General features: G+C 46.1%; 1 protein-coding gene across 1 annotated transcript; it reads left to right on the plus strand.

Annotated features, from left to right (window-relative positions):
• Positions 1-1159: 1159 nt before the first annotated feature.
• RBBP8NL (RBBP8 N-terminal like) lies at positions 1160-25724 on the plus strand. Its single transcript, XM_077831685.1, has 13 exons — positions 1160-1226; positions 3783-3825; positions 5247-5342; positions 7280-7392; positions 9159-9231; positions 11285-11451; positions 12265-12347; positions 13710-13873; positions 15438-16290; positions 16894-17014; positions 19156-19217; positions 21789-21915; positions 25594-25724. Exons 1-13 carry the CDS (start codon positions 1160-1162, stop codon positions 25722-25724), a joined length of 2100 nt encoding a protein of 699 aa, XP_077687811.1.
• The last annotated feature ends 1616 nt before the right edge of the window (positions 25725-27340 follow it).

Consider the following 27340-nt stretch of genomic DNA (forward strand, 5'->3'; position numbering starts at 1 on the left):
GTTGCCAGGTTAGTGCTCCAACCAATGGACCGTCCTCCTCTTTAAGGTGGGTGTAAAACCACAATTAATGAGGGGCAGGTGAAGAGGAAACTGCTTTTTAATTCATGTTTTTTAATTAACTAGAACTCAAGCTGATGCTGTCTCTACCTTCCAGGCTTGCTATGTGACCTGGGGCAGTTCACTTAGTCTCTCTGTGCCTGTCTGTAAAATGGGCTGATAACTCTTCGCTCCCTATCTTATAGGGGTGTTAGGAGGCTGAATTCATTAACGTCTCTCAGGCAGTTCCAAGAGCCTCGCATGGAAGATGACATAGTAAAGCAAAGCAGCAGTTGTATTGACTGTCCATGTCTGCTTCATCCCACAGGCAGGAGATAAGTGAGCGGGCAGCATTTCAGATCCCTTCTGTGGGGCAGGTGATGAGATAGGCTGCTATCGTTACTTTCTTCGGATTCTGGTTCTTCAATCAGCAGCAATATCATGGGCACGCTAAACATGGTACCCACATAAATGCATGCAGGGCCCATCACTCCTTTCCGCAGACAGCTGCCTACCCTCTCTCAGCCAACTCACTTAGAGGACAACACAAACTGATCAGCTCTACCTGTAGAAAAAGGACCTGATTTTTAGCTGAGCCTTAAGTAGGTCTCCCTTTCCAAGCCATAACTTAGCTGTTACAAATAATTCCCAGTCCAGTTTTATGGCAGCAACTAATTGCGGTGGTAGCAGTCATGTCATTTCAGTGCTGAAAGTCCCCAGTTTGCAGATGCAGTCAGGTACGGGGACATTTTAATGTCCTCTAGAGCATCTGCGAGTGCAAGTTGTGGTGCAAAATTTGTGCCTGCCATTATTTGTACCCCCGAACTAACTGTGGGCACAAAAAGGAAACCCAGGCTTTGAAAATCTGACTCTGAATGTACTTGCTATTTTTTTTAATGGTTGAGGAAACGAGTTTGCTTTCTCCATTTGGATAGCTTAGATGCTTGTCATGTTTTTAAACCTTGGCAAAAACATGAAACATAAGATATTGATGGGACGCTACTAATTATCTTATTGTGTGGTTTTTGTTTTGGGCTAAGAACTGAACAATAAGAAAACCAACAACTTTGAATGGGAAGCAGAAGATTGACATACCCCCAAGGCATGTGGGAAGACCCTGATCATGGCCACAGAAAGTTTTGCAGACTTCTTGAATAAGGTCAAGGAAATCCATGAGAAAGAGGTCCTAGGTAAGAAGAAACTCGGGATCATTGCTGTAGAGAGGCAAAAGTCAATTTCTTTTTTAAAGCTAAGAGTGAAAACCCTTCTGTTTAGCTCCAATTAACCTGAGCTGGGGAGGTGTGTCTGCCAATTAGAGAGCCTGGGAAAGGAACCCGCAGCTCGGCTGAAGTGTCATTTCTCGGGGTCAGTGGGAGGCACAGAGGCAGGATCAGATCATGGGCCTCTAGAAAACGAAGAGGCTGGTGGTGTGGGTGCCATGCCACTTGGTCTTCAGGAAGCTCTAGGGTTTCGATGTTTCCGGATGCAAATCTGAGCACCTTGGGGGTTTGATGCCAATATCTAAGCACTACTAAAATAGCCTGGATGACAAGGGTACCAGATGGAGCCCTGGGAGCCTCACAGAACATAAGGTTTAGTGTGGAAATCAGCAACACTTCATACCACAAAAAGAAACTCATGGCAACTGTTATTTTTATGCTGTCTGATTTCCCTGTCCGCTGGAGTCCTTTCAACATGGTATGATGCAATTATACTTCCCTCACCAGCCATTTGGGAGGTGAGAGGGGGGTGCTCAAAGCAGTGCAGAATGAATCTTTCCTAAAATACTCCCACCCAAGCAAAACACAGCACTGAGGATCCTACTCCTATCCCCCTCCTGCTTTGTGGTCTGTGTTGTCTGAATGTCCTATGTTGGAAGCACTAGATGTTATCAGCTGGGCCACCAAACTGGTCTAGGATAACAATAATAATAAGGGTAATAAATAAGGAGTTGGCAGGCGAGTGTAAATGGGAAGTAATTTACCTATTAGGACACTGATATCTGACTTCAGGTGAGGCAGTCATTGGACACTCATTTGAATAGTAAATGATCAAAGAGGAAGAGGAAAGAAGCAAAAATCCATCCTGAAGATAGCTCAGAATTAGCAGGGGTGAGAAGTCTTTGTTACAATAAAATTTAGAGTGAGGATGGATAGTTTGTTTCTTTAAAGCATTAACAACTTGTACATTATTAGAAGCCAGGCCACTAAGGAAAGAAAATGCATACTACTACTTCCCATTCTCCTGGTATAAAGCATTTCCAGCATCAACTTTCTGGATAAAACTGTTATATCAGGGTTCTGCAATCTTCGGCACGTGGCCCATCAGGGTAATCTGCTGGCGGGCCGCGAGACATTTTGTTTACTTTGACTGTCCGCAGGCACAGCCCCCCGGAGCTCCCAGTGGCCACAGTTCGCCATTCCTGGCCAATGGGAGCTGCGGAAAGCTGATGGGCCTCATGCCGAAGGTTGTCAACCTATGTGTTATATTTTACACTATCCTGGGTTATAAATACAGTCTCACCCTCTGTAATTCTACACCCTGTGATGTTTTAAACCTCTCAACCTCTCCAGACTACTGTTGCCCTTTCAGGAGTCTGATTTGTCTTGCATACCTCCAAGTTTCACCTCACTTAAAAACTCCTTGCTTACAAAATCAGACATAAAAATACAAAAGTTTCACAGCATGCTATTACTGAAAAATTGCTTACTTCTCATTTTTACCATATAATTATAAAATAAAGCAATTGGAATATAAATATTGTACTTACATTTCAGCGTACAGTATATGGAGCACTATAAACAAGTTGTCTGTACTAAATTTTCGTTTGTACTGACTTCGCTAGTGCTATTTATGTAGCCTGTTGTAAAAAACTAGGCAAATATCTATATAAGTCGATGTACATCTGAAAGACGTCTGCGTACCTCCAGGGGTACATGTACCCTTGGTTGAGAACCACTGTTTTAAAGGATACTCTTAAGCAACTCAGACCCCAAATTTAGATATTGTATAATTGTCTGCAGATCAATTGAGGGAAAGAATACTAGTCGGGCTATAAATATTGCCAACATGGTTTGCAACCAAAGCGTGCAGAATTGTGCTAGCATGAGAACTAGACCTGAGTGAACCACTGATTTTTTGGTTCAGCAGCCAAACAAAAAAATCGGTTCAGAGTGAAAAGCATCCAAAATGAAACAAAAAAAAGGAAAAAAGAAAATGAAACAAAATGATTTTTTCCGATTTTCATTTGGTTTCATTTTGGAGTGTTTATTGCCCTGTTTTGTTTTGTTTTAATACATAAATATAGCTAAATTTCTAAAGGAAACATCTAAATGTTTTGTTTTGTTCGTAAACAATTTTTTTGGCCAAAACTATTTGCCAAATTCAACCCAGAATTCAGTGACCTGAAAAATGCAATTTTTTTTTTTTTTTACTCTGCACTGAAAATATTTTGCCCAGCTCTAGTGAGAATTAGATTTTGTAACTAACTAGAAATAAAAGTAAAACTTACTAGACTGTTTTCATCGTCCCAGCAGAGGGGAATGCAAAAATAGTAAATGGTGAAAAGGAAATAAACTAACAACATGGGCAGGGAACCTTGTTTTTCAGAAATGAGATTTTTAAACTAACAGTTTCCTTTTAAGTTGCCATGGTCTGCTAAAAGTTATGATAGTACATTCTGTTTCTGAACTGTCACGTAATTTGCAATAAATACCCATCTCCTGAGCCTTCATTAATTATTCCAGGACTGCAAACAAAGCTAACAGAGCTGACAACAGAGAAGTGTCGGTGAGTAAAGCAAGTTTGGTTCTCTACTCCAGGCTGTGGTGGTAAAGTTCTGTTGGAGGGATGGGGAAGGGCTGCACTATTTACTCATAACATTGAAGGCATCTGCCCTAGGCTGTTGGCACCCTTAACATCTGTTAAAAACCCACAAACTGAAACAAGAAGGCAAGCCCGAAAGCAAACTCACTATCTTCTTTTAATTTAATCCGTAAAGCAATCAGCAATGTCCTTACCCTGGAAAGGTCTTGAATCACCCACCTAGCAGGGGCAGTTCAGACTTACCAAGCTGTCCACTCAGAATTGATCAAGACTTTGTGGATACTATGGGGCACATAAAGGTCCTCTTCTGAGCCTCCTGCCCTGGTGTGGTATAAGAGTTTAAATACTCTTTGCAACACATTCAATCAGATTAAGCCAGAGATATTCTTCTCCCACCCTACCCCAAGTCTGACATTTCCTAACTTTTAAGTGTGTGACTTTGTAACCTTAAGGTGCATGTATAGGTTTGGGTTGGGGGTACGGGGTTGGTGGTGTTGAATTGCAATATATATAGGCTGGGCTGTATTTGATTTTTTTAAATAATTTTGATGGATAATATCAAGGTTTACTTTAAGCATTTCTTTTATTTTTATCAATTTAAATTTTAAAGTTGTGAAGAATTATGGTTTTAAGCATTTTTTTCTGATTTGTACCAATTTAAATTTTCACAATTGCAGGAAATTATGAGGGGAGTGTCAGGCAATAATGATTTTATGACCGTAGACGATATTCAAAAAACACAAATTGTCAACATCACATGCCAAAATATACAACGTCAATAGTCTTAAATAAAATTATAATATATTCTCAAGAGGCATTTTTTTACCTTGCCTATCTGTAAATTTTGATTATTGTCAATGGAAATATTTTTTCATTGGTTTGTGTGTACAGTGAAATTGACATTTATCAACATTCACCAATAAAAATCTATTCCTTCCAAGCCTAAATATATGGAAGTGACTGACAAAGCAGTGGTATCCAAGACCTCTATCCTTTTGAAGTTTTCATCATGTATCCCTGGGCTTTGAGTCAGATGCCATCCCCTGTTGTTAAGAGTCTGTCATCAGTGCCCTTCTGGTTCATCCATTTTTGAGCTCAGAGGAGTCTGTACCCTTTTGTGTTCCATCCTGTTTATCTAATGGGAATTGTTAACCTTCCACCAAATTGCTCTGGTGCCAGCATTTAATAGATTTATATCCCCATCCATCCAATGCACTTACTGCTACACAAAGCAATAGTAGTTTAGTAATAGAAATAGTGTGAGTGGCATGACTGGGCTAGTGTATAAATCCTGCCTGCTGACAGTACATTGAGAAGAAAGCAGCAGATACTTGGGGCAAATCCAATGACCTTCTTGTTTTGTCCCATGCGCTCTCCTGAATTAGAGATGCACAGAGAATTGAAGAGCTGTTTGCTAAAAACCACCAGCTAAGGGAACAGCAGAAGGTCCTTAAAGAAAATGTAAAAGTGTTAGAAAACAGGTAAGAGGTGTTTGATTGATTGATTTGATTGATTGGGAGACCTAATGCTGTTTTGTGCCCAATAGTACACATGCCTACACAGAGCTTGCTTTTCAGTGTCTTTGCAATGAGTGGAATATAGCACAGAAACCTTTTTTTCTCACTAACTAGTGTTAGCAAATTGAGAACCCATCGGGCCAGACTCTGCTCTCAGTTACACCAGTGTAAATGTAGTAAATCCATTGAAATTAAGGGAGTTGTTGCATTTGCAGTGATGTGATTAACAGCCATGCCATGTGTAGTACACAGGAGGTAATTGTCCCACTCTTCTTGACATTGGTGAGACCTCAGCTGGACTACGCTGTCCAGCTTTGGGTGTCACATTTGACAAATTGGAGAGAATCTAGAGGAAAGCAACAAAAATGATAAAAGGGTTTAGAAAACCTGACTTATAGGGAAAGGTTAAAAAAAGGGGGCATGTTTAGTCTTTACTGAAGGGGGGCTTCAAATATGCTAAGGGCTGTTATAAGGACAACAGTGATCAATTGTTCTCCATGTCTGCTGAAGGTAGGCCAAGAAGTAATAAGTCACCATGACCAGATGGTATTCACCGAAGAGTTCTGAAGGAACTCAAATATGAAATTGCAGAACTATGTGTGGTATGTAGCCTATCGGTTAAATCAGCCTCTGTACCAGATCACTGGAAGATAGCTAATAAATCTGCGGTATGCCCACACTTTGACTACTGCGTGCAGTTCTGGTTGCCTCTCTCAAAAAAAGATATATTAGAACTGGACAAAAGTACAGAGAAGAGCAACAAAAATGACTAGGGGTATAGAACAATTTCCATATGAGGAGAGATTAAAAAGACGGGGACTCTTCAGGTTAGACAAGAGATGACTAGGGATATGATACAGGGATATGATAGAGGCCTATGAAATCATGAATGGTGTAGGAAAAGTGAATAAGGAAGTGTTATTTACCCCTTCATATAAAACACAAACCAGGGTCATCTAATGAAATTAATAGGCAGCAGATTTAAAACAAACATAAGGAAATACTTCTTCACACAATGCGCAGTCAACCTGTGGAACTCATTGCCAGGGAATGTTGTGAAGGCCAAAAGTATAACTGGGTTCACAAAAGAATTAAATAAGTTCATGGAGGCTATTAGCCAGGATGGTCAGGGAAGCAACCCGATACTATCAGTGTCCCTAAACCTCTGACTGCCAGGAGGTGGAACTGAGTGACAGGGGATGGATCACTCGATAATTCCCTGTTCTGTTCCCTCTGGAGCATCTGGCACCAGCCACTGACAGAAGACAGGATACTGGGCTAGATGGACCATTGCTCTGACCCAGTATGGCTGTTCTTATGTTCCTAAGTAATGGGCTTACTCTACAGCAAGGGAGATTTAGGATAGATATTAGGGAAAACTTTTTAACTATAAGGGTAGTTAAGTGCTGGAATAGGCTTCCAAGGGAGGTTGTGGAATCTCTCTCACTGGTGGTTTATAAGAACAGGTTGGACAAACGCCTGTCAGAGTTGGTCTAGGTTTACTTGTTCCTGACTCAGCACAGGGGGATGGACTAGATGATCTTTTGAGGTCCTTTCAGTCCTATATTTCTATGATCCTATGTAACCAAGAGCAGAATCTGGGCCATGGAGTTTATCGAAACTTCTTTCACTTGTGTTACTATCAGCTTTGAAAATTCATATCTCCACCTGATTGCCATAGGGAAGAATTGTGTATCTCTACACGCTGTGTCCAAAAGCTCACTAAAGTAGAAGTGGATTTTTGCCCAGCATGTCACTGTCATGGTGTAATGAAAGCCAGATTTCGACCTTGTCCTGATGCTGTAGATCTGCCTCCCAAGTGCAGGTGGGGTTTGGTTTCATTTGCTTGTATAGCCATGTATGGATAACTTAGCTTCTTGGCTCTGGGGTTTTTTGTTAAGGTTGAGAGCAGGTCTCTGTGACAGATGCATGGTTGCCCAGGAGCTCGCCAAGAAGAAGCAGAATGAGTATGAGAACTCCCATTTCCAGAGTCTCCAGCACATCTTCATCCTCAGTAAGTATAGCGGCTAAATAGACCTTCAGCTTTGCCCTGCTGGCATTTTGCACTTTTGCACCTTAAGTGTCTGCTGATCATTCGGGCACAATCATATGTGCAATCCTGGGGGCACATGTCCAATGGGCACATGTCGGGGGGTGCAGATCTGAACATCTGGGCCTAGGAAAATCAGCATTTCCTATAAACACTAGAGATTTTACCTGAGAGATTGCAACACAGGACTTTGCTACAGCATGTGCATATGGGCCGGGCAACGTCAGCCACTTATAAAAAGATCCATTTGGCAAGGTAGAAGCAACACTCTGGACAATACACAGGAAATATACAGCAGCAGCTCTGCACTGGTAAAGGAAAATCAAGGAACACGTACGATTAATCTTCTCCTGAGTCTTTGGCAGCACCTGAGCACTGCACAAGCCAAGGGTATTTTTCTCTCTGTCTTTGACTATCCCTGGGGATTTTGGTATTTTGTTTTGCTTTGCCTTTGGAAGAAAGAGAACAGTGTCAGCAACTGTGTGTTTATTTCTTCATTATGAGTTTGATCTTCCTCGCACCCTGTACCTCAAGTGTCACTTTTACACAGACATGTAAAAGCCAGGCACTGGTTGGTCATATATCTCCTTTGCACTGTAGCTGTCTGTCCCCTCTACCCTTCATTGCCACATGGCTTGTAGCAATCAGAAGAAGCACTTTTCACCCTAAAGATCCCAGAGTTCTTTGGGAGAGGGAAAGGGAGTTGAGACTCCTTTGGAAATCTGGCTCTTAATGTCCTGGTAGACAAAGCAGGTCTCTGTTTTAAGTTCTCATCCCAAAGACCCACCCACAGTAAACTCCGAGGAATTCCTTATCATACTTCACATACTTTCATACCCACGTTATACAGCAAGCACATGCCTTAACTACCATTGCAAAGAGGCAGGTACCTGTAGTTTACAGTGAAGGGTGCCATCAGTATGAGGGTCAGCTCCTGGGGGGTATCAGGTGCTCTGATGGAGAGGAGATGCTGTTTACTAATAGGGTTCAACCTGCATTTCCTAGTTACTGCCCGTTCCTGGAAGGATCATCTCCTGAAGATGATGCTTGCAGGAGAGACACTATAGAGCCAGACTCGCTGACGGATGCTCTAAGGCCATTCTCAGAGGGCATGCTGCCTTCAAGAGTTATGACTCCCAGCTGTGACATCAACGTGGATAATAATGTGTACCTGAAGGCAGACACCAGCATTTTAGTTTGTGTCTCTTGTAATGCTCCAGTAGGGAGAGACGGAGGGCAATGAACAGCCAGGTCTAGTACAGCAGGGAAGTTCATCTTGCTCGGTATTTAAGGTAGAAATTCCCACCTTTGCCACAGGGTGCTGGAATGCTCGCTATGCACATTTCTAATGGGGAGGAAAAAATCTGCAAGCGCTTGACCTTAAACAGCGTTTTGAAGAGGCCTTGTTGGAGGGATGCTGAGAACTTGCGCACTGGCGCTTCTGAGCCACTTCAGCTGCAGAGAGCCTGGCATTTCATCTCTGGAGGGGTTAAAATTTCGATGGCGGGTGGCAGGAGCGATTTCACCAACTGCCCTGCAGTCATGGCCGATCTGTGCCTTGTTGTAAAGCTGGCACCTCTATTTGGAATCCGTTGGGGTTTTTTAAATGCTCATCATAATCCTGCCCATCCAAGGCTGTCTCCGCAGGGCAGCATTCATCTCCCAGCATCTTGCCCAGCTAAATCCATGTCTGATCCCTAACCTGCTGCACTCACTGTCTCTCTCTGCAGCTAATGAAATGAACAGGCTGAAGGAGGAAAATAAAAACCTGAAGGAAGAACTGAAGAGGCTACAAAGCCTGGAGTAAGCTCTGTTCTGGGTTTCATTCATTGGGTGGTGTAGGGCTGGCCAGGTGGTTCCCCGGGGACCCTGGCACTCCCCTGGTCACAGTTGAACCAGCCTAGCATGAGAACCTCCTGGCCAAAGAAGTGGAGATGCCTGTACAGTCTTCATCATTGTTTTTATTCCAACTTCCTAGTATGAGCTTCTGGTTCCTTCCCTCACCCATCAGTCCACCTGCATATAGTAGAGGCCCCTTCATCTTCAGCCTCACTGGAACCAGGCAGGATTGGTGCTTGGCACTGGTGATGTCATGGAGTGAAATGGGGAGGGAGATCATGGAAAGTTCAGGGAGTTTCCTGACCCTGGCTCCCCTTTAGTCTGGTTCTTTGACTAAATAGCGATTGCCCCACTAGTGAATGGGAGAGAGAACCCCTATGCTGAACCCCTTGTCTCTGAGACGTGAGGACTAAATGGCACTCATTACACAAAGTGCACTTCTGCTAACATACTAATTATGTGGGGTGAAATCCTGGCCCCACTGATGTGAAATGGGAGTTTTGTCATTGAGTTCAATGGGGGCAGGATTTAACTCTTCATTTTTATTATCACCAGCTTCATCACCGTTCACGCACTGAGTAAATCTGTAGAGATACCTATCTAGATCTAACACCTCTTGGCAAAGCCATTGGGACATTGGGCAAAGGCAGAATGCTGATCCATTAACGTGGATCTGCAGGGAATGGATCACATTTCACATGGGAAAATGAACTGTGAGAAAGAGAATCAAGAGGGATTAGGAGGGGAGAGGATGTTTGCTATAAGTAGTAACCTAGCAGAGCACTTTGGTGAAACCCAAGTAACATGTCAGGTTAGCCAACATATACAAATCAGCTCATTCCTTAGGGGTTTAAAGTCCATAGAAATTATCACAAAGAGATCAGTAGAGAAACATTCTTGCTTTGGAACCCAAACGTTTCCTCAGTTTAACACAAATTCTCGTATCTAGCATCTCTCAAATGACTGCAGAGGTTTCTAGACCTGGAACTAGCTTGACTTACTGAACTAGAGCTGTGCAAAAGTTTGTTGCAAAACCTCCCTGCATTGGGGCCTTATATGGCTAAACTGAAACCCCTGCCAGAGTTACCAAGTTTGTCACAGAACTTTGAGACCATACGGGCCAGTCGTTAGTCTGCATTGAATTCACACCAATGTCATGGCTTCCTGTGAAATTTTGCATAGCAGACTAAGAGGAAACTCAGCTGCTTCGACTGAGTTCTGCTTTGAGAAGGTGTCAGGGCTGCACAGGGGTTTTGGGGTGCCTAGGGCAAAATCTGAAACTGAGACACACACCCCCCACACCCTTCCAAAAACATTGCCATTGATATGAAAGAGTTGAAGAAGAGGGGAGGGGATGGAAGGACAGAGAAAGCCCAGGTGTGTGGGGTCACTGCCTTCCCTGTGCGGATGGGGAGACTGCCCTGTGTTCAGGCGGTGGCCACTCCTGGTCCCACCTCTCCCTGAGCTCCAGCACTGTTGTGAGTGGTGTCCCCAACACTTGACCCTGCTCCTACCACCAGACTCTTGGCCTGGTAGGTCTCCTCAAGCCCAGCATGATGAGGCTAATGGCGGTGACGGAGGAATCTGGGACTGGCCAGGGAGGGCAAGTTGATGGCAGGTGCCAAACTCGAGTAGCACTGCAACCCCGTGTGCCAAGTCACAATGACTCTCATTCAAATTTGGCCTGGCCACTCCTCCATCACTTCGGGAGCTCTCTCAAACAGACGGCCTGGGGCAAACTGCCCATTTTGCCCTCCGCTCTGGGTGGCCCAGGATGGTGTATTGGTTCAGAGCAAACCTTGGCGTCCAATTCAGTTGTGATGAGCTGAAACGGAAGAAGATGTTTCCGTGAGCGCTCAGGAAGCCCCATCACCTTGTTTCCCAGGGCTCCTGAGTTGTTGCACATTCCGTTAAGACAAAACACCGGCGCTCAGAGCTCACACCAGGGCAGCCTTTAAACTTGTGGTTCCCATCTCATTTCTTTTTCCATTCATTTGTTTCCTTTTCACTGCAACAGTGACAGAACAAAGCACCAAAGAGCCCTCCCCAGAGAAAGCAGCTCCATCCCGGACTCACCATTGGCTTTACTCTCCCCAGTAAGCCGGAAACTCAGCACAGACAAAGCAACTAGCAGAGAAGCAGAAGAAGGGTATCATGAACAGCCTGGCCAACAGCTGGGAGAAGGTATATACTGCTGGCTCCAGTATAGGGGGTGTAGGGACCAATGACTGGGCTGCAGCAGTGAGTTATTCTGGCAAAGGATTCTGATTACATCAAATGGGAGCAAGAGCCGAAGTCATCAAAACCCCAGGATGGACATCAATCTAGAGCATAATATCTGGATTGCATAGAAATAATACATGAGCTGCAGTGCTTTAGAGGAAAATATTCCCCTGAGGTGATCCAGTGTCATCCATCACAGATGATGTGTGGGAAGTGCGAGCTTTTCCCTTTATTCCTGGCAGCCTCCTTGCAGAGAGCCCCTAGGGCTCCATCTGGAATCAAAAGAGAGACAAAAGGCTTCCCTTTTCAGCACTGGCCTCCCTATTCACATGCCCACTGTTACACATACCGCTGATTGTACTCCCCGCCCCGTACCGGGCACACTCCCATTAATGTGCAGGCAGCCTTTTGCACAACAAACCAGGCCACTGATTTACACACACAAAGCACCTGTTCCTGCATTTGGTTCCTTCCCCCTCCCCTGCCCCCATTGTCAATTGCACATGCAAAAGAGCCTACACATTCAGAGGCTGGCTTGAGTCTGACAGAAAATTTGGCTCCAAAGAGATAGAAATCTTCCTTAGGAAGCACTTGGTGCCCTGCCAGCTTTTTGTAGCTGCGATCTGCTGATTGATATCGAGGTTATCAGACTGGTTGACCAGACTTTTTAGGCTGCTGCATTACAGTGCCACGTGCAGATGGAAAAACCATAGAGCAGCCGCAACAGAACTCTGCACAGCTTTCGCAATGACTGGCTATTGCCTTTGTTTTCAGAGAAGTCTGCAGGACAGAGACGTTCTCTGGGCAGTAGGATGTCTTCAAGTGCTGTTCTCCAAGAAGCACATGCTCTGGAAATGGTAAGAGTTCCCTGCGGATATTTAGCACTGTCAGGCTGTCCTCGTCAAGTCGGGCATCATTCCCGTGGGGACCTGATGCTGGATAAGCTGTGAAAGGGATGGGACAAGGAATGAAATGGAGGCACATGGGGTGAAGTGACTTGCCAAGGTCATCACTGGCAGAACTGGAAAGAGAACAAATCTCCTATTGTGTCTCCTGCTGATAAAGTCAACGTCCCAGCTTTGCTTTCACATTTATATTCCCTAGGAGCCTCAGAACTTGCCTAGCAGCAGTTGATCATTATGCTGTGACAGCATTCATTCCTCTTCAAATCACACTGACTCCCTTTTTAAATAGGTAGTTGGAGAAATCTCTTAGGACTGAACCATAGGGGTATTGCGCAGGCCCACATTTGGATACAGCCTTATCCTGTGGGATATTTTCAGAGAGATGGGGAATCCCTGCTACTGTCTGTTTTGAGCTTGTACCTTTCCTAACTTTCCACCCCTTTGAAACTGAAAGTGCATTTCAGCCGAGGGATCCAGAGTGGGATGGAGTGCCAGACGTCATGCCCCCATAGCTCAGGGGCCATAGCACTGGGTCTCATGGTGGGAACTCAGACACACACGTGCTTAATACTGGCACTGGATCCAGTGATCTGAACTCCATATAAATATGAAACAGCAAGTGAAGGGGGTTTTGGTGAGGCTGCAGGTGGGCTGTGAGAGTAGTTAATGAAGATAAACAGTAGAGGCTGGTGTCATCGGAAAGTGGGTAGGCAAAAATGTTGAGTAAGGGCTTATTCAGAGCCTTTTTACAACAGCAGAAAGATTATTCTGTACTGGCCGCAGAATAGGAGCCGCCCCTGGAAATAAGCCAGTGAAGCAAATGGACTCTGTAAACTCTTGCAAATAGGGTCTAATAGTTTGACCAAAGGACTGGGAAACTGACCGATCTTGGCTAAGCCACTGACTCTTGGCTTAACCTTAGACAAGTTACATGACTCTGTAAATCAATGTAGCTGGAAAATAAGGAATAAATTAGGACTTGCTGAAAAATATGATGCTGCATTGGATTGGAGCCTTCTTGGGGAAATACATGGCTGATTATTATTTAAAATTCCAACACCGTATTGAAGAAACATTCAGCTGTTCACTGGAAACTTAGCAACTCATTTTTATCACCCCTTGAATGTAAATGGGTATAAGACAAAATGTAGCCTCACTAACAAAGACCACTACTAAGCAGGGTTTTCTGCTGTCATTGTTCTCTAGTCAGCTAGGCTTCTTTCACCTGGGGATCATTTCTGAGAGCCCTTTAGACCAAGCTGAGCTTTAAGCCCAATAGCCCTGGACATGCAAACTTTTCTCCTCTGCCTTTAGACTTCCCAGAGGATAGCTAACCAGCTGCATGGAACCATCGCTTTGGTGAGACCTGGCTCCAGACCATGCCTCCCTGAAAAAATCTCTGCCAGGAGAGCAATGTCACCACCAGCAAGAAAAACCTCACTGTTCCTGGAGCGTGAGCGCAGCCCCAGCCGTGAGGCGTGAGTAGCATCGTCTCAGTACTGATATATCTCCAACATCATAGTCTCCTTGGGCCTGATCCAGAGCCCACTGAAATCAATGGAAGAATTCTCATTGACTTCCAGGGCTTTGTATCAAGCAGCTATTGTGTTACTGGTGGGTTTTCTTTTTGCTTCTCTCTCTCCATCACAAGCCAGTTCTTCCAGCCAGAACATAAGCCCCACCATGGTCTTTGAACCAGGAAGATCCAATCCTCACAAATTTTGGAGCTTAGACTTGGATAAGACCTCCAAACCTCATAACTCCAGCAAACCAGGCTGGAAATCTCACAAGAACAGACTTTTTCTTAAGATTCCCACTATTTTCTGCAACTATCCCAGGCAGAAAACACCAAAAACCTGGTTCTTATGCTATGTTGTTGTTCTTCCATCAACCTTAACGAGTTTACTCCTGATCTACAGCAGGGCAAATGAGAGGAGAATCAGGCCCCTAGAAAACAGTCTGTCAGAGTATCTCTGACGTTCTGCAATTGGCCAGCACTGAGAATTGCAGAGATCTCCACATAAAGAAAAAAATGTTTGATATGAACACTGGGCAGAGATTCCCACTGCTCCTTATCTAATCCAACTGGCTTTTCTGTGGTGCTCATCACAGTAGCATCTGAGCGCCTCACTTCCCATTAACTTTACTGGCCATTAGGGTTGAGTGAGACCTACAGACTCATTCAGAGACTATAAGTTCCCCCCAGCAAACGCCTCGCTTGGATGCATTCTCTGTGAAGCCAGGCACCGCCAAATGCCGAGGAATGGTCACAAGCAGGGACTCGATTTATATAGGCAGGGTTTTCTGAACACAGTTTGCAGAGCTCACCCATTGCTCAGGTTTCTTTAAATGTGGCTGTAAAACTCTACAAGTGAGTATGTTGAAGGAAGGAGGAAAGACTCTATCAGCAATGTGAAACTGTCAGGTTTTGGCAGCCTAGAGCTCTATCTTCAACTGGACTGCATTTTCAGGCTCCACTTGCTCGTGTCTGTGTAACCCCCTGGTGTTAGAGGTCCCCCTGTGCTTTGTCCATAGAGGCTCTGAGCCAGCTAGAGAGACCTGGCTTTTTAGCTCAAGCTGGAGCCACTTGTTTCTGGAGGTCCCTATTTCAATCCTTGGTGTGGCAGACAAGATGGTGGTCATCACACAAGCTTTAGTGCACAACTGATTGGCCCATCTACAGCCAGTAGGCGCACACCCATTTTTGCAGACATGCAGACAGCGTAGTTGTGCACCCAGCTACTTGCTTTGCACACCCAAATGCAGATTTTGCACAGATGTAATCACTATGTGGGTGACCTATTGTATGTGTGCAAAAGTGGGCATGCAAACTTTGCTCCAACGTATCATTTTCTGCTAGTGTAAACTGCCAGAGCTCCATTGATTTCAACAGAGCTATGCAAGTTTACATCAGCAGCGTATTTGGCCAATCAGTGGCAGCACATGGAAACCAGGTGCTAAAAACAGACACTGTGATAGTGAGGTGACCCACCTGGAAACTTGCCTTTGATGTGTTTGATGATTTTTGTTTGTTTCATTTAGTTGCTTAAGAACAAACAAACCAGATTCCCACAAAGCCACTTCGTCCTATGGAACTCTACAGCTGACCACCAGGCAGGAGCAGCTCTGCCTCCTTAACAAACATTTCTCTCTGCACCAGTTTGGACTCAGGAGTAACAGCGCTTCTGCAGATAGGGACAATAGTTTGCCAAGCCACTTGCTACAGGCCAGAGAGGCTGAAGACAGAACGAGGCTGCAGGAGGAATGGGAAGATCAGGCCGCCATTTTAGAACTCCCTGGAGCTGTGGTGTACGTGCGGGACCAGCATTTGGAGGGGAGGCTTCCATTTCTTAAGCACAGAGAGAGGCTCCAGTATCTCCTGGCACAAGAGCATCAGCAGGGATTCAGGGCCAGGACAGAAGGTGACCAAAATGCAACTCCAGTTCCAGCTGTTCCTGAGGAAAGGCACCTTTCCCCGCAGCTGAGTGCGACCATGGGGTGCAAAGAAGAGAGGTCGTACCTGGAGAAACCTGGAGAAGGGAAAGTTGTTTGGATAAACAGGGACAATGTGGAGCAAAGGGAGGAGGCAGAGGCAGCAAGAGAATCTCTCCTGGACACACCTCTGGACCTGTCAGATTATGGCAGAAGGAATGAAAACCTGAAACCTGCCAGCTGGCACAAATCCTCCAAACAGCATGAGGCTGACAGTCCAAGTCCAATCTGTCCGGAAAGCCCCACGCTTCAGACAGGCCAGAGCTTCAGCATGCTGCCAAGAGTAGAGCGTGAGAGCTCCCACCTAGCCTGCAGCCAGCTCCCTGTGGCCAAACCGCTGCAAATCGGCAATGAAACCGAGCAGTTCAGTGCCAAAGAGCAAGAGGCCCTTGCGGCACCTTTGGTGAGTACATCTTGCATTGGCATCTGTTTTTCCTCTGCAAGGAGGCTGTGGTCAGCAGTCAGCTTGCTGGGCTGATCGCAGTTTAAAATGGGCATCAGCATCATTGCTGAAAGTTCTGACCTGATGGCTCTTACTGTGGCCCAGAGCGTGTGAAACAGGTTGGTGGTGCCAGTCCTGTCCCTAGTGGACAGATTTTCACATTGCAAAACGACAACCACAATGAGCACTGATCAGCATCCTTGCTCTCAGGCTCAGAGGAAACCCAGGACTGAATGGACCATGGCAAGTAACTACCCTCTAAGCCTCAGGGTTTTATTCCTCCGGGTTAGGATTAAGGTGCATCGAGAGACTACCACTATCCCTGCTGAATCTGTGCGTAGGGGACATCAGGTTCTGTGGCAATGTCCCACAAATACACAGAAACCCCTATCTGATGCTGTCCAGGGGGAGATGTGCATCTTTGCAGTTATACTCATTGCCAGGCTGGAGTGGGGCACCAGTTTTTTTCACCACCTTAGGAGAAGGCAACATGTCTAGCAATAAAGGCATTGGCAGTTCTTCCCATCGGTTTGTAACTAATACAGCTATTGCCATGTGTTACAGGTCCCTTCTCCACAAGGACAACCCGCTGGCAAGCTACCATCATATGATCCTGCAACAGATTCAGAGATTAGGGTGAGAGTGTCTCCTAGGGCACAGAAGCGAGAACCAGGTGCTCTAACAGGTAAAAAGCCCCAAGGAAAAGCAACATTTGAGAAGGCAGGAGCAGACAGTGTTTTGAGTCTGGTGTGCTGATCTCCTTAGCACTGGAAAGTCTATGGACAGGGCTTCCTAAACATGCATGCAATATGAGGCAATTGTTTTAAATTTTTTATTGTAAATTCCAAGAGGAAGACTTTCAAAGGCACAAAGGTCACCTGGGCACCAAACTCCCATGGCAGTCAGCGGAGTTGGATGCTTAACTCCCATTTATGCCTTAGAAAACCGCTCCTCAAGTCTACAATTTTCAGACCTGCATGTCTCAACGTGAGACTCCTCAATTCATATCTAGGTGCCTAAATGGAAGTGGCCTGATTGTCAAAGGTGTCGAATATCGGCAGCTCCATGACATAAAACAGAGAAGCCTCAGGACTGCTGTACTTTGTGTCAGTCATCAACAGACCCCCAAAGGCTGTTCCTGCAGCCAGGAATCACACCCAGCATGCACAGATGCCCTGGCTATGCTCCCTTTCCAATAGGCATGTCTCTATACCAGGGGCCAGAAGGGTAAGTGGCATAGGAGCCATGCAGTGGCTCAAAGTCATTCAAGGATTCCCCCATGAAGTGTGTTAGAGCTTTCAATTTTCCAGCGTCTTTGTGCTGCCAGAACTGGGTCTATGATCTGGACCAGCAATGAAGATAAATAGCTGCTTATCAAATGGGGGAATGAATGCTTTGGGGAACATTGGGAATGGAATACAGAGCCATCAGCTACAACTATACTCATCACAAAAATGGTGGGGGGGGGGAATCCTGTTTATATGAAATACTTTAGTAGGCACTGGGGATGGACCAGGTGAACTGTTTTTTTTTATTATTAATTATTATGATTTATTATTTTTTATTTTATTATTATTTTATTTGGGGAATACATTTAGTTTGAGCCTCTATTATGGTGTTTTTAAATAGTTTCCAGGCAGCTTGCAGGCATTTCACTCTTTTGACCTTTTAATTAACAATGTAATTAACAATTAATTAAATTGTGGCCCTTTGTTGCCAGCAGCCACTCTCCCCTCCAAAGAGCAGTAAGATGTACCTTAGAAGTTAGGGGTTAGGCACCAAGGGCAGTTTAGGTGCCCAACTCCTACTGGATTTCAGTGAGTAACCTTTATACCTCCATAAATCTGCCATTGTGAGTGCCGATTGGCTAACTGTGCTCCCAAACAACTAGATTTGGTCATTTGCATGTCCTGGTTAGCTGCAATCCCAGTAATTGTATGCATACATTAGGTGTGCATTTGGTGTATGCAATTACATGCCTGAATTTTGTAACATCTGGCCCAATATACAATGGAATCCTTTTGCAGTGAAGTCAGTTTTGTTTTTTTTCACAGAACAGACTCACTACAGTGGAGATTTCATTGCAACCAGTTTTGCAGTTTGTCCATTGCAGGAATTGTTTTGAAACCATTTGGAACATCTGGTCTGGTTCATTCTGGCTCTGATCCTGCAGCGTACACAAGCAAAATTCTCATTGGCCCTGTCTAGCCTAGGAAGATAGGTTGTATTTAAAAATCACACAACTTCTCTTCCCAATCTAGACATGGCCATTGACTTCAGTGAGGGATTGCTACATAGATACAGCAGGGTGCAACTGATGGAAGTTTACTGTAAATTGTGTTCCCCACAGTCATTTCTTTTATATTGGTATTCTGAAAATCAGTCCCCCTATGCCAGCAAACCACACACACTTGGGACTTGGGCCTCCTGCTAAAAACTCAGCAGCATGTACACTGTGGTGACTTTGCTTTAGAACCCAGTTTATAACTGGGTCAGACTTTTGCTTAGCTCAGCTCTGGGCCAGACTCACCAGTACGCTCCAGTTACTTGGTTCTACTCCAGCAATGCAAGGCAGCCATAAATCCAGCTTTCCTGGCCAGTATTTACGGCTGCTGTGTGGCACTGGGCAGCCGGAGAGTACTGGTGAGCTTGGCCCCTGGTCTCTGAGTTGTGCCAGCATTTCTTGCCTTTTCATTTTGAAATGTCATTCGTTTTGATGTCTCAGTGACCGGAGCTGTGACTATGGTTCTGTGTGATGTCTGTGAGGGGGCTAGGAGTTGTTACTGCCAAAGCCGATCAGTTAACCTTCCCCTTCTGTTTCCCTAGAGGAAGACGATGCAGAGTCTGTGAAGCAGGATTCCGATGAGCCCGACACATCGGACAGCGAGGTTCGCTTCCTTTGACTGACACATGCACCAAGAATCGTAGAATATCAGGATTGGAAGGGACCTCAGGAGGTCATCTAGTCCAACCCCCTGCTCAAAGCAGGACCAATCCCCAATTTTTGCCCCAAATCCCTAAATGGCCCCATCAAGGATTGAACTCACAACCCTGGGTTTAGCAGGCCAATGCTCAAACCACTGAACTATCCCTCCCCCCAAGAGCAGTCCAAGTCTGGTTCCTCTTTAAAGCTGTGAATTTCAGTGGTGAAAGTTTGTGGGAGCTGGGCCCCTTTGAAGAGCACAGGCTACTCCTGTAAGGCAGAGAGATGCTACGGTTTCCAATAGAAAAAGAGATGAAAAAGGCCACACAAATACTATTTCCCCAGGCTGGAGTGTGGGCTCAGGTGCTGTCTCTGGGTTGCAGAAAAGTTCTGCTTTTGCTTTCTCATGCAGTTTTTCCTGCACGATTAAGATAAAAGGAAGTCACACTCCTGCTGAGATGGCAGCTTGTCCTCCATCAGATGCTCAGATATCTCTCTCCCGTCCCATCCCCCCCTCACTCCCTGGTTCCCAGCCCATCAATAACTGGTGGAGATTCCATACCTGATGTCATTTCCTGTGCCCGGTTTTGTCTGAGGAAATCCCAGACATGCGGCTCGACTCTTTATAGAGACAAAAGGCTTTCTCGCACCATAGGGGTATCCCTTGCCTTTAGCCTAGTTCGGTAACACTGGTAACATATTGACCTCATGAAGAAATACGGCATGTCCAAAGATAAGAGGAAGATGCTGTACTTTTCCGGGAATATCACATTATCACAACCTGGTGTTTCCCTGGCAGAGAGGTGGGTCTGTTCAGCAGGACCCCTGAATCCTGCCGTGGGATGGTCGCACCAGCAGTTACAACTCATTGCACAGGCACAGAACATCCAGATGGGAAACTTGGCTGCCTGATGAAGGTGCCAATGGAGGTGGGGGGGTGCTGAAGGATGAGTCAGTTAGGCCAAGATAAATACTAAAATAATAATAATATTGTAGTGCCAAGTTGCCCTAGTCGCAGACCAGGACCCCACTGTGCTAGGCACTGTACAAACATAGAACAAAAAGATAGTGTCTGCCCCAAAGAGCATAACATCTAAGGATAAGAGAAGAGACAACAGATAGATAGAGATGGATGGGGAGCACAAGGAAACCATGAGACAGTATTGGTCAGCATGGCAGGCAATGGTCTCCACACACCAACAGCAGGGAGGTAGGGTGACCAGGTGTCCAGTTTGTGACCGGAACACCCGGACAAAAAGGGACCCTGGCAGCTCCGGTCAGCACCGCCGTCCGGGCCTTTAAAAGTCCGGTTGGCGGTGCTGTGGAGCTAAGGCAGGTAAGTCCCTGCCTGTCCTGGCTCTGCGCTGTGCCCCAGAAACAGCTAGCAGGTCTGGCTCCTAGGTGGGGGGGGCATGGGGCTCCGCATGCTTCCCCCACCCCGAGCACTGGCTCCACACTTCTATTGGCCAGGAACCACGGCCAATGGGAGCTGCGGGGGCGGAGCTTGTGGGCAAGAGCAGTGCACAGAGCTGCCTGCGGTGCCTCCGCTTAGGAGCCGGACCTGCTGCTGGTTGCTTCCAGGGCACAGCATGGAGTCAGGAGAAGCAGGAAGCCTGCCTTAGCCCCCTGCTGTGCCACTGACCGGGAGCCACCAGCGGTAAGCCAGCACCCAAACCCCAATCCCCAACCTCCTGCCCCAGTCCTGAGCCCCCCCCAAACCCAGAGCCCCCTCCTGCATCCCAAACCCCTCATCCCTGGCCCCAACCCAGAGCCTGCACCCCCAGCCAGAGCCCTCACCCCTCTCCTGCCCCCCAACCCTCTGCCCCAGCCCAGAGCCCCCTCCCACACCCTGAACCGCTCATCCCCAGCCCCACCCGAGAGCCCAAACCCCCAGCCCAGAGCCCATACCCCACCACCCCACACCCCTGCCTCAACCTGCAGCCCCCTCCCACATTCCAAATCCATCTGCTCCATCCCCCAGACTGGACCCCAAACACCTCATCCCCGGACCCACCCCAGGGCCTGCACCCCCAGACGGAGCCCTCACCCCCCTGCACCCCAACCCCCTAACCCAGCCCAGTGAAAGTGAGTGAGGGTGGGGGAGAGCGAGCCACCGAGGGAGGGGGAATGTAGTGAGCAGGGGGCAGGGCCTCGGGGAAGAGGCGGGGCTAGGGTGTTCGGTTTTGTGCAATTAGAAAGTTGGCAACCCTACAGGGAGGGCTCAACTTGGCAAACATTAAAGGGGGCTGTTTTTCAAGGGTGAGTGCTCAGTACTTGCTGAAAGTCAGGCCCCTTTCTGGCACATTACGCTGATCATCCACTTTGGCAATCTTGGGTTTAATATTTGCAAAGTGCTTTGAGCTCCTTGGGTGACACTAGAGAAGGGCAAAGTCCTGGGATCATTGTGAGCATCAAATTCACAAACAATTGCAAGTTAGCACTGTGCTGTAGGGGATGGCAATGAATCCAAGAGCGACAGGATGGGTCATCAGGAGTCCGGTGGGCCAAACACTGACCGGTTTTCTGATTTGTCTAGGTGGCTGCCACTTATGAACATGAAACCCACCAAGAAGAACATGCAGAAGGAGAACATTTGTGCACAGAGGACAAGGGTGAGGTCTTGCAAAAGAAAAGGAAAAGAGGGCAGGGTCCAGGGACAAAAGGTACGCAGAAAGAGGGCCTGCTCGGAAGGACCTGCTAATAGAGCCCAGCTTGCATTGTCTGAAGCTAACTGATATGAATCTCCCTGCTACCTGAATCGCAGCCATGTCCCTCAACATTAGCAAGGGTCATGACCCTGTTTTGGATACTGGTGTGGTGAGAGGAGAGGGCTTGAGTAATTGATCTTGGAGGAACTGGAAGGTCATGATCTGTGAAGTTCCTGCCAAGCTTACAAGATTTGGAGTCCTGCTGGGCTCCTGCGGTTCTGCACTCTAGAGGAGGTCCTTCCAAGCCAAGGCAGAGGTGTAGTGAGTTAAATCTTGCACTGCCGCTGCCTGGTGCTGTGGATACAGAGAGGACTTCCCACACCAGATACCATGGTGATGGGTGGGGAATAAGAGTATGGACAGGGTTTTAGAAGCTGCAAATGGGCATGAGAAAATATTTTTTTGAAAAAACATTTAATTGGTGATAGTACAAGGGAGAAAATGGGCATCTGGGAATGGAAACATTTTATTTTTCTTCCTTTTCTGTATGATTTTTCCCTTGGAAAATTCTTGAATGTCATGAGCAGCAAACAAACTTGTGGCACAGACCTCTCCAGTCTCTGGAGGTCTGGAACTGTGAGCAATGGAAATGTTAGTGGGGTGAGATATTGTTTGCAAATGCTGAGTGTTAGTAAATACAATGGAGCCAGACAATCAGAAGTCCCCTGTTGTTTAGCTACAACTAGCCAGTATGGGCCTGCTCCATAGGAATATAGGAATTGCCAGACTGGATCAGAGCCGAGGTCTATCTAGTCCAATATCCTGTGTCCAACTGTGGCCAGCACCAGATGTTTCAGAGAAATGTGCAAAAACCCCACAACAGTCAGATGTGGTATAATCAGCACCCATGAAGGACTCATCCTGATCCCTAGTAGTTACAGATTGGCTTACCCCCTGAAACACGACATTTTTATCCTTTCCAAAACTCGCTGTTTGCATTAACCGTTATAATGCTGGGTATTCTTCTTGTCCATATAAACAGCCAATCCCTCTTTGACTCTTATGAGATGTTGTCCTCAACGACATCCTGTGGCAATGAGTTCCACAGTCTAGTTATGCACTGATCAGTTTTGACTTTGCTACCTTTCAATTTCATTGAATGTCCCCTTGTTCTTGCGTTATGAGACAGGGAGAACAGAAGCTCCTGCTCTCCCTTCTTGGGCTGTCACCTAAGCTTGAAAGGGGGCTTGTTTAACAAACAACATCCGCCCCCCACCCCAGCCTTTTGCCTTCTAGACCATTCATTCCTGTATATACTTTTATCATGTCACCTCCTACTCGTCTCCCTTCTAAGGTAACAATCCCAACCTTTTCAGTCTTACTTCGGAGGTGTTTTTCCTGGCCTCTGATCCTTCTCATTGCCCTTCTCTGAACCCATGTCAGCACTGCGCGCAGTATCCAGATGCAGGTGTTCTCCTGATTTGTAGAATGGCATGATAATATTGTCCATCCTGTTCCTTTGTTCTGTGCTTTAACTTCCGTGAGATTTGGATCAGGCCCCCATACAACTATTCCAATGACCCACACTTGATTAATTAGCATTTTTAAGAGAAATACATAAGGGGCATGCAACCCTATTCCTTGACCCATCGTGGGCCTGTTTGCTTCCCACTAAGTGAATTTCACACTACACAAATGTTTGCCCAAGGTGATACAGTTGGTTCCTTATGATAAGACACGCTACACTGTACATTGGTAACTAGTGTATCTCCAAACAGGGAAGCCCTTGCTAATGGTTAGCCAAGCCAGCTTGGGATAGGAGTGGCTGAGAGAGCACGTCTTAACACCTAAGCTAATAGGTGTAAACTGTAGTGTTTGTTTAGCCAATACTAAGAACTGCTGATTGACAGACTAGGCGAAATACTCCACAAAGCGTTATTGACATTCGGAGAAAGCTTTCACACAAACGCTGTTGATCTTTAAGCGTGGCCGTAGAGGTCTCACCTTGCTAACAATGGAATGTGTTGTACCGGTATTTCCTACAGGTGAGTAAGCAGAAAATTATTATCAATAAGGGGAGGTCTATAGCAGCAGGCCTGCCAAGCCGTAAATACTGCTCCATCATAAATGGCTTGCTAGTAGCCCTCTTTGTGCAGTCAAAAAAGAAAGGCCAGCGTTGACCGATTGAAAAATGCATAGACAGCTGTCACCCGAGCTTAAAAGGAGGCTTGTATAACAAGCAACAGCCACCTCTCACCTCACCCCCTGGACTTCCTGAGATACCTACAGAGGCAGCAAATGAAAACTTGCTCAAACAATAAAGGAGCTCCTCTTAAAAACAAACACCGGAGCCGAGCTTTGGAAGCTTGTCAAACCAAGGGCGGATGTGGAAATGGCACTGCCAGAGCTGCTGAGAATCTTAAAAGGCCTGATCCTGCAGCGTGGGATTGGGCAAAGTTGTACAGAGTTTGGAGACAGACAAGATCTCTGAGGGCTATCGGACAGGGATTATTGATACACAATCATCTTCGCTGTATTTGAGCATTTCCTGGCATACATCCAGACACCAGCTGGTGCTAGGCTGTTTGCAGTGCTTTGTCCAGCCTTGCTGTCAGGGGTTCAGATTGCACAGCAAGGTGATACAAACACATTGGCAGAATTTTTGTAAAATCCGATGCCAGATTTTCATTTGAAGGGTGCAATGTGACTGGCTGTACACTCTGCTGCATCTGAATTGACCACTTGTGCATGCAGATAGCTGACTTTCACATGTCGTTATGATAACTCTGAACACAAGTTCGGAGCACATTTTGGACATTCAGATTGTGAAAATCCAGCCCCTAATTTTCTCTTCACTCGTTTACTGATTCCTTTTAGCATCTGACTCACCATGGAAAATAAGGGCCACATTTACCAAGAGCCAAGACCCATTTGTACCTATTCAAAATGAACACTTACACACCTGGCTACATTTGTGTGCACACATCCAAGGAAAGCTTTGCACGTGCAAATGCCTCTTTGCACACAATTGCCCAGTCTGTGCAAACAACAAGTAGACTTTGCACACAAATGCAGGGGCAGGCATCTCGCAGCTTTCTGTACACATGCTCTATGTCAACAATTAAATATACTACACTGCTGAGACTTCCAGCCTCTGCCCCTCACTTTTGCATGTGCAATGAATTATCTGCCCCAAAATGGACACAACCCAGTTTTTCATACACCAAACAATTTCTCATACACCAAATAATTAATTGCAGATCTGCCAGTCTGAGGCCAATGGGGGCTTGGCACATACAAAAGAGACGTACACAATATCGGTGGCGCACTCAAAAAGTGGATGTGCAAGACTGGATTGAGGCTGCCTGAAAAATCCGTCCCTAAAACTCATTCGATTAGTTGCACTTTTGTTTCAGAGTCGAGTTCTCTTTCTTCTTCCCATCCACTCTTGCTGCTGTTTTTCAGGTTCGCAAGCCCATGAGGGATATTGAAATCTCATTAAAATACCTGCGTTTGTGGATGTTTAAAACAAAACTAAAAACGGTTTCTATTCCTCTGTAGTTTGCTAAGCCTCATTTTGGTTTAAACAAATGATAGTTTGGGCCTAGAAATTGTTGACCATATCCCATTAATAGTGGTCTGAACAGTTCATTGCCATGTGGTTAACGCCTGTGGTCCTCTTCCTATTAACAGCATATAAGAAGTCAGTGAGAGGAAGAAGGAAAATCAAAGCTCCCCAAGCACCGGCTGATGCAGCAGAAATTACAAAGGAAATGGAGCACAACAGCCCTGCTTGTGGCAACAACATCTTTGAGGAGAACTAACTGAGAAGTACAACAGGCAGTAATATCCCAGACCGTGTGGACTGCAGGAAGAGGCTTGGACAGGGAGCCAGAGAACCCAGTGTTTGAACCCCAGCTCTGATAGTGACTCCCTCCTGAGGTCCCTTCCAACCCTGATATTCTGTGGTTCTATGTTGGGGATTGGTCCTGCTTTTAGCAGGGGGTTGGACTAGATGACCTCCTGAGGTCCCTTCCAACCCTGATATTCTATGGTTCTCTGTTGGGGATTGGTCCTGCTCTGAGCAGAGGGTTGGACTAGATGACCTCCTGAGGTCCCTTCCAACCTTGATAGTCTATGATTCTATGAACTTGGGCAAGTCACATAACCGCTCTCCTTTGGTCTCTCCGCCCATGAAATGGGGATAAAGACATTTTGTTAGCTCGTGGGGGACTTCGGGGGGGACTAATTCCCAACAATGTGGAAACCACTTTGAAGATCCTTATGAAGTTCTAAGTATTATTAATGGGCACAGAGCTGAGGTCCATGTATCATGGCAAAGGTGAACTCCATGGGAGCCTGAGCAACACAGCTGAGCTTCCATTAGTTTTACACAAGGCCTGCAGAACAAACAGCTCGGTGTTTTTCACACTCTCAGATGAGAGCAGAACCTCACTGGAAAACAAGAGCTGGTGATGCCTGTCCTTGATGGCACAGGGCTGGCACAGCTGGTGTTGTTAGAAACAGTCTCGCTGCTGGTGCCTCTGGGTCTGATTCTCATCTCCAGCACACCAATTCCACGCTGGTGTCACTCCCACACTGAGTCGCTACCGGTTTACGGCCTGATGCTGCGCCTTGCTGGATCAGGCCCTTGTGCTGCTGTCTGCGAGAGGAGAATTAAGGCCTTAAATGCAGCGCTGCTGTGGAGTGCTGGAGCCAGGATAAGGAGCAGAGACTTTAGAGGATGCAATGTCATGGCATTTCATACAAGGAGAAGCACTTCAAGGGGGTAATTACAAAGACAAGCTGATGGTAACAGGGATATACATGTTAAACATCCCATTTGTGAGTTTCTGGCTGTAGGATAAAAGAAGGTGACAAGCAGAACACGTTGCACAATTAAATGTGCTCAGGCTCCCTTCTCCCCACATGTACAGCCTGCATTGATTAAATCGCTGCACAGGTTGACTATAATAGGCGGTTCTGTTGTTTGCATTGTACGGAGCTAGTGTTTTCCCTTTTCCAGTTCAATGCATGTGGCAGGAAAGCTGGCTGTGGAAGGGAGCAGAGGGAGGAATGATGGGGTGGGATGCACGTCAAAAAGAGAAGGGGGAGAGAACAGGATGGAAAGGGGAGAAGCTGCACATATGCTCTCCTGCAAAATGTACTAGATCCCTGGAAAGGTCAGGTCTATAAGTCAAAGCTGCAGCTTGCATGAGCAGCACTTACTCAGCAGGTCACACTGACTTTGGCAGCATCACTGGGGTCTTATTTTCTCCTGGAGAAACTGTTCATGAACAAGTTTTCCAATGTGTGAGGTATAAAGAGGTTTTCCTTCAGTGTCAGGCAAGCAGGTTCCTCTTCCCACCTAGTCGATGCTGAACAAGCATATTCATTTTGGCCATTATTGCAAGGAGGGACTCTGCCGTGCATAAGGTTG

Source organism: Eretmochelys imbricata, chromosome 13 (genome assembly GCF_965152235.1).
Source record: "Eretmochelys imbricata isolate rEreImb1 chromosome 13, rEreImb1.hap1, whole genome shotgun sequence".
Taxonomy (NCBI): Eukaryota; Metazoa; Chordata; order Testudines; family Cheloniidae; genus Eretmochelys; species Eretmochelys imbricata.